The sequence below is a fragment of the Hevea brasiliensis genome, chromosome 4 (assembly GCF_030052815.1).
Source record: "Hevea brasiliensis isolate MT/VB/25A 57/8 chromosome 4, ASM3005281v1, whole genome shotgun sequence".
Lineage (NCBI taxonomy): Eukaryota > Viridiplantae > Streptophyta > Magnoliopsida > Malpighiales > Euphorbiaceae > Hevea > Hevea brasiliensis.
Genome location: NC_079496.1, coordinates 110,558,257 through 110,563,564, shown reverse-complemented (window position 1 = coordinate 110,563,564; position 5,308 = coordinate 110,558,257). Strand labels below are relative to the sequence as shown.

At 30.0% G+C, this 5,308-nt stretch overlaps 1 protein-coding gene across 2 annotated transcripts; it reads right to left on the bottom strand.

Annotated features, from left to right (window-relative positions):
• Nucleotides 1-1,208: 1,208 nt before the first annotated feature.
• LOC110644579 (20 kDa chaperonin, chloroplastic) lies at nt 1,209-3,164 on the bottom strand. Of its 2 annotated transcripts, none has more exons than XM_021797429.2 (6): nt 2,981-3,164; nt 2,695-2,885; nt 2,122-2,301; nt 1,871-2,026; nt 1,646-1,723; nt 1,209-1,550 (listed from the first exon to the last, which is right to left on the bottom strand). In XM_021797429.2, exons 2-6 carry the CDS (start codon nt 2,875-2,877, stop codon nt 1,377-1,379), a joined length of 771 nt encoding a protein of 256 aa, XP_021653121.2. In that variant the 5' UTR covers nt 2,878-2,885; nt 2,981-3,164; the 3' UTR covers nt 1,209-1,376. The 2 variants fall into 2 exon arrangements, with proteins under 2 accessions (XP_021653121.2, XP_021653122.2); XM_021797430.2 differs by having other exon boundaries at nt 2,695-2,891; nt 2,981-3,140.
• Nucleotides 3,165-5,308: the final 2,144 nt, after the last annotated feature.

Genomic DNA, 5,308 nt, shown 5'->3' with positions numbered 1-5,308 from the left:
ACTCAAATTAATTCAGTTGACTCCAATATATACATTCAATTGAATCAACTGAATTATAATTTCATAATTAACTTAAATATATATGATTAATGTGACATTGTACGTAATCAATTGATTTAATTGACTCAATTAAAAGCTTAATTTCACTAAAATATATAATTAATATGACATGTTAAATACTAAAATTGATTTAACTGACTCAAATATATATTAAATTGATTCAATTAAATTATAAGTTTTGCAAATAATACAATCAATGTAACATTTCATATATTCAGTTTATTTGATTGATTAAAGCATATATTAAATTGAATTCATATAGATTTTCTCAAACCAAACAAACGTATTAATTTATCAATCACTGTATAATTCAATTTTATATCACATATCAAATTTAAATTAAATTTAAATTAAAGAATAATTAATTAATTTAATTTAAATTAAAATCATTTTTATTTAAAAATCAAATAATTAAATTTAATTAAAGTAAGAAATTATAATTAAAAGTGAGATGAATAATTTAATTTAAATAAAATTAATCCTAACATTAACTTGTTATATTTTTTTTTAACTAAATTAACTAGATTAAAAGGTAAAACATTTAATATTTTATACCTTACACTTTTTATATAATATACATAATTTTCTCAATTGATACAAAGTTACGAAAAAAAAATCTTCAAATAATAAATATTGGTCAAGAAAAAATTATTTCATCACTGACTAAAAAAAAAAACCAAGTGTATTGTACTATTTAAAACTTTAATAAAATAAAATTTTAAATTAAAATTTAAATATTAAATGTGTTATTAAGATATAAATAATTATATATATATTTTAATTTATATAGAGAAAATAAATATATTTAAAAATAAAAATATAATTTATTACTATTTATTAAAAAAAGGGAATGCAACTGGGGAGAAGATATTGAAAAAAAGAAAAGAGTAAAGAATGAAAGCAAACTTTTACCTGATAAAATATAAAATGTAAATAAGATATTTTACATTGTTAAAAACCATCTAATCACGTTAAATATGAATCCACTCCGTTCATCATGATCCATTTTAATTTAATGAAATTTATGTTTTAAAAAAAAAAAAACAGCAGTAAAAAAGCAGCCTGAGTTCGACCCGCTTCGTTTACACCGCTAAGCTGATCGCCTAGCGCCTAAAGATTAGCATTCAAAACACAGCTTCACTCCAAAATGACTGAATACGAGCCTCAAATTCCAAAAAAGAAATTTGCGCTAGAATTCCGCTCACAACAGTGGAGCGGTAATCAATTTATACTCAAAAACTACATTTATAATCCATATGCCTTGAGGCAACTCAACCACAAAATTCAGCAACACATGAAAACACGAAAAAGATTAACTAAGAGAGCACTGCCATCACATCAGAAGCCCTTAGTGCAATGTAGTTGGTACCATCACTTCCCTTAAAGTCATTTCCTGCATACTTTGAGTACAAGACTGTGTTTCCCGGGGAGACGGATAGGGGTTTCCTGTTGCCTTCCTCATCAACAGTTCCGGGCCCAACTGCTACTAACTGTTTTACACAACCCAGAAAACATAAGATGAGACGCATAAATCAACTTTTTAGTTATATATTAACAAAAAACTTCCAAAGATGCCTCATCTTACAGTGCCAATAGAAGGTTTCTCTTTGGTTGCCTCTGTCAGCAACAAGCCTCCAGAAGTCTTCTCCTCAGCCTCGGCTACCTGCAATCAAATCCAAACAATCCCAAGATTATTTGCCCTTAGCCCCTCAAACAATTGTGCAACTATGAATAGTAATAAGAAATAAAACAGTGAGAATCTGACTATTAAAACATACAAAAATAATGGATAGTGGAAGGGTTAACAAACCTTTATAAATACTCTATCATTCAATGGCTTGAGATCCTTGATATCATCCGTCTCGAGTATACCGACGATATCATCCTCCTTCAATATAAGATGACTTGAACCATTGAACTCCACCTCAGTCCCTGCATACTTGGAATAAACTACCTGGGTGCCAGTCTACACATGCAGAAGCAAATACCATGTAAATGAAACTGTAATGTACAACAGAAAGCAAACAAATAGGAATACGTCAAAAATCCATAAAAGATTACCTTAATAGAAATGTCAAGTTTGGTCTTCCCAATTGTCTTCCCCTCTCCAACAGCAACAACCTCACCTCCTTGAGGCTTTGTTTGCGCAGAGGTTGGAAGTAAGATCCCACCATCAGTCTTCTCCTCTGCGACCTTAATCTTAACTAGCACTCTATCACCCAAAGGCTTAATCGAAGTGTACTACAAAAATTCAAGACTATTTTGTAAGATAAGCTGACAAAACCATTATAGCTCAAACTAGAGCTACCTATCAACTCAAAATTATCAAAGAAGCGTATGTTGGCTATGGAATGCTACAAAAAGTTAAATTCCACACCATCATAAAGGGAATAGCAGGGGCCGTGAAGGATTTCTCAAACATCTCACAATTAAAAATCACAGACAAACGCTGGCTTCCAAAACCATTAGAATTCTAAATCTACTTTAAGCTTCCCAATTCAGTAAAAGGCAAGAAGCCCAAGTACAAAAGTTTCTCCAACCAAAATCCACCAAATCTCATTTGACCAAAGCAAAATAATAATCCATATACTAGATAAATAGACTACAGAGCTCCACACTAGATAACGAATATACCTTTGGGGCTACCAAAGTAGCCGCTTTCACGACCAAGCCCCGAAAAGATCGTTGAGCAAGAGCACCCGCCCTCAATGTCCCGAAAGATGCAAATTTGACTGTGGAAGGTCTTAAACCTTCAAAAGACGCCAAGTTTCTAGCTGAAACTGAAACTGAGGACGCTGTGAGCTGAGTTGTGGCCATTTCTGGACCTAATCCTAGACACCAAAGCAAACAATAACAGATTAAAATCGACAAAATCAATGAAACAAAAGAAAAATCAGAGTACGTTTATCAACAAAAATACCTTAGATTATGGGATTGGGAGGAGGGAAGAGTTGAGTGGCGTTGTAGGATTTGCTAGGAAACGAAGTTGTACAGAGGAGTGTAGAAGATAGAACCCTAAAAGCGGTGAATGTTGGTTTGAGAATAGGTTTTATCAATTGACAAGAGAGTTCTAGAATTTTGTTAGTGTTTCACGCGCTTCTCACTCTTCTCAGCGCTCAGCACCGCTCTTAAAACGGGTCAGTTATTATACCCGTATGGACGGAAACCGGGTAATGCTGCCTCGAAGATTCTGGATCTTGAAACAAACCCAGTTTAATGGGTCGCTGGGCCCAATTAAATGCAATCAAACTGGGCCCCTTCTCTGTCTAAATTACAAATCCATCCACAAATGTTTTCGGTTACTTATTATCAGAAGCTTAATGGTTATGTTATGGCGTTGATATGTATTTTCCATGAAGCCACTAGCTAAATGCAATGCCTTTACATTAGGATTTATTGTTTTTTAATTTTTAATTTTTAAATTATTAATATATTTATATTTAAAATTAATATTAATTAATTATAATAAAAAAATAAATTTAATATTATACAAATTATTAAAAAGCACATCTTAAGAATATATAATATATTAATGAAATAATTATTAGCATAAATTTACATTAATATCTAGGGCTGTGCACGTGGTTCTTAAGGAATATGAACCGAACTGAAAAACTAATTTGAATCAAATTAAAATTAAAAAAAATTATTATTATAGGAATCAAACTGAATCAAACTGAAATTATTTTATTGTTTTGATTTGATTTTAGTTCTTCATCAAGAATTGAATTGGAATCGAACCCGAATTAAACTGAAATCAAATCAAAATTAAACAAAAAAATCGATTTTATATATATGTATTTTTTTATACATTTTAGATGTATTACGTAGCTTCAATAAAATTATATATATTATATGCAATTAAGATTGTTATATATAATTTAATTTATTATTAATTATAAGTGTAAATATGTAATATAATATTAATTTTTATGATTTTTAATTATAAATATATTAAATCACTTTATAATAATTAATTATCTTATTAAATTACCTTTTAGTTATGTAGTATACTTTCTTGTTAAAAATTATATAATTAAAAAATATATATAAAATAGTAAAATATATTTATTAAGATATATGTTATGAAGTAATTAAATTTATGTATGTGTTATTTTATGGAATTGAAATGTGATCCGTTCAAAATGTCAGTGATGCAATCTGAATAAAATATTTTGTAAAGTCTGTAGTGATAGTGCAGAACATGGGCTAAAATAATATTTATGTAATATCCCAATTTTTTTAAAAAAAATGTAACTTTCATATTTTATATATATAGTATTTTTCTAACTAATTTATAATTTTTATAAAACTTTCAAATATATATTTTAATGATTACTTCTAAACATATTTTATAAATTATTTAATAATCCAATTTTCATTTAAATGATTATTTTTAAGTATTAATATTATATCAATTGACAAAATATATTATTATTGTATTACTCTTAACCTTAGTTTTAAAGATTTGATGAAATTGTTAGAAATTTGATTATTATCATTTGTATCATTATTAACAATATTATTTATTTTATTTTCTTTATTATTATAATTTATTGAGTAAGAGTTCATTATAAATATTAGTAATATTTTAATTATATTTTGATTAGAACTTCATAAGGATAATATATATATATATATATAATTAAAAAAAAAAAAGAGAAAAGTGGGAAGTGACAGTGGCGTGTAGCAGTGGGCTACATCCACTATCAGTTGCTATTGCAGCTATTAAAAAAAAATAATTTTTTTTTCTCTCTCTCTCTCTCTTTCTCCCCCACCTTCTTCCTCTCCCTCCCGTCACTCTTTTTTCTCCCCCTTCCTTTTGCAGCTGCCGACGACCACCACCCACCACCACTGCCAGCAAGGAGCCCTCCACCCCAGGTGATGCCGGCAAGCCACCAGCCGACCGGTAGCAACCTCAGGAACGCTGGCAAGCGAGGGAGGAGAGAAATTATACGCACAGTGGGCAACGGCTTTCTAGCCTGATTTCGGCTTCATTCGACGTCCGATCAAGGCGATTCTGATGGCGTTGGAAAGCTTATTCTAAGAGCTTTATTTTGATACCCATTTTGCTATATTTGGTGGTTGGATGAGTGAGATATGGATGAAATAAGTTTCGGGTTTTTCAAGCTTTTTGGTAATGTAACACCCCCGTTTGCATAACCTGGTAGATTTCACTATTCCGGTGACCGGTGTCGGTTCGGACAATTAAGGGGATTAGAACCATACTTAAGACAACTAGAGAAAC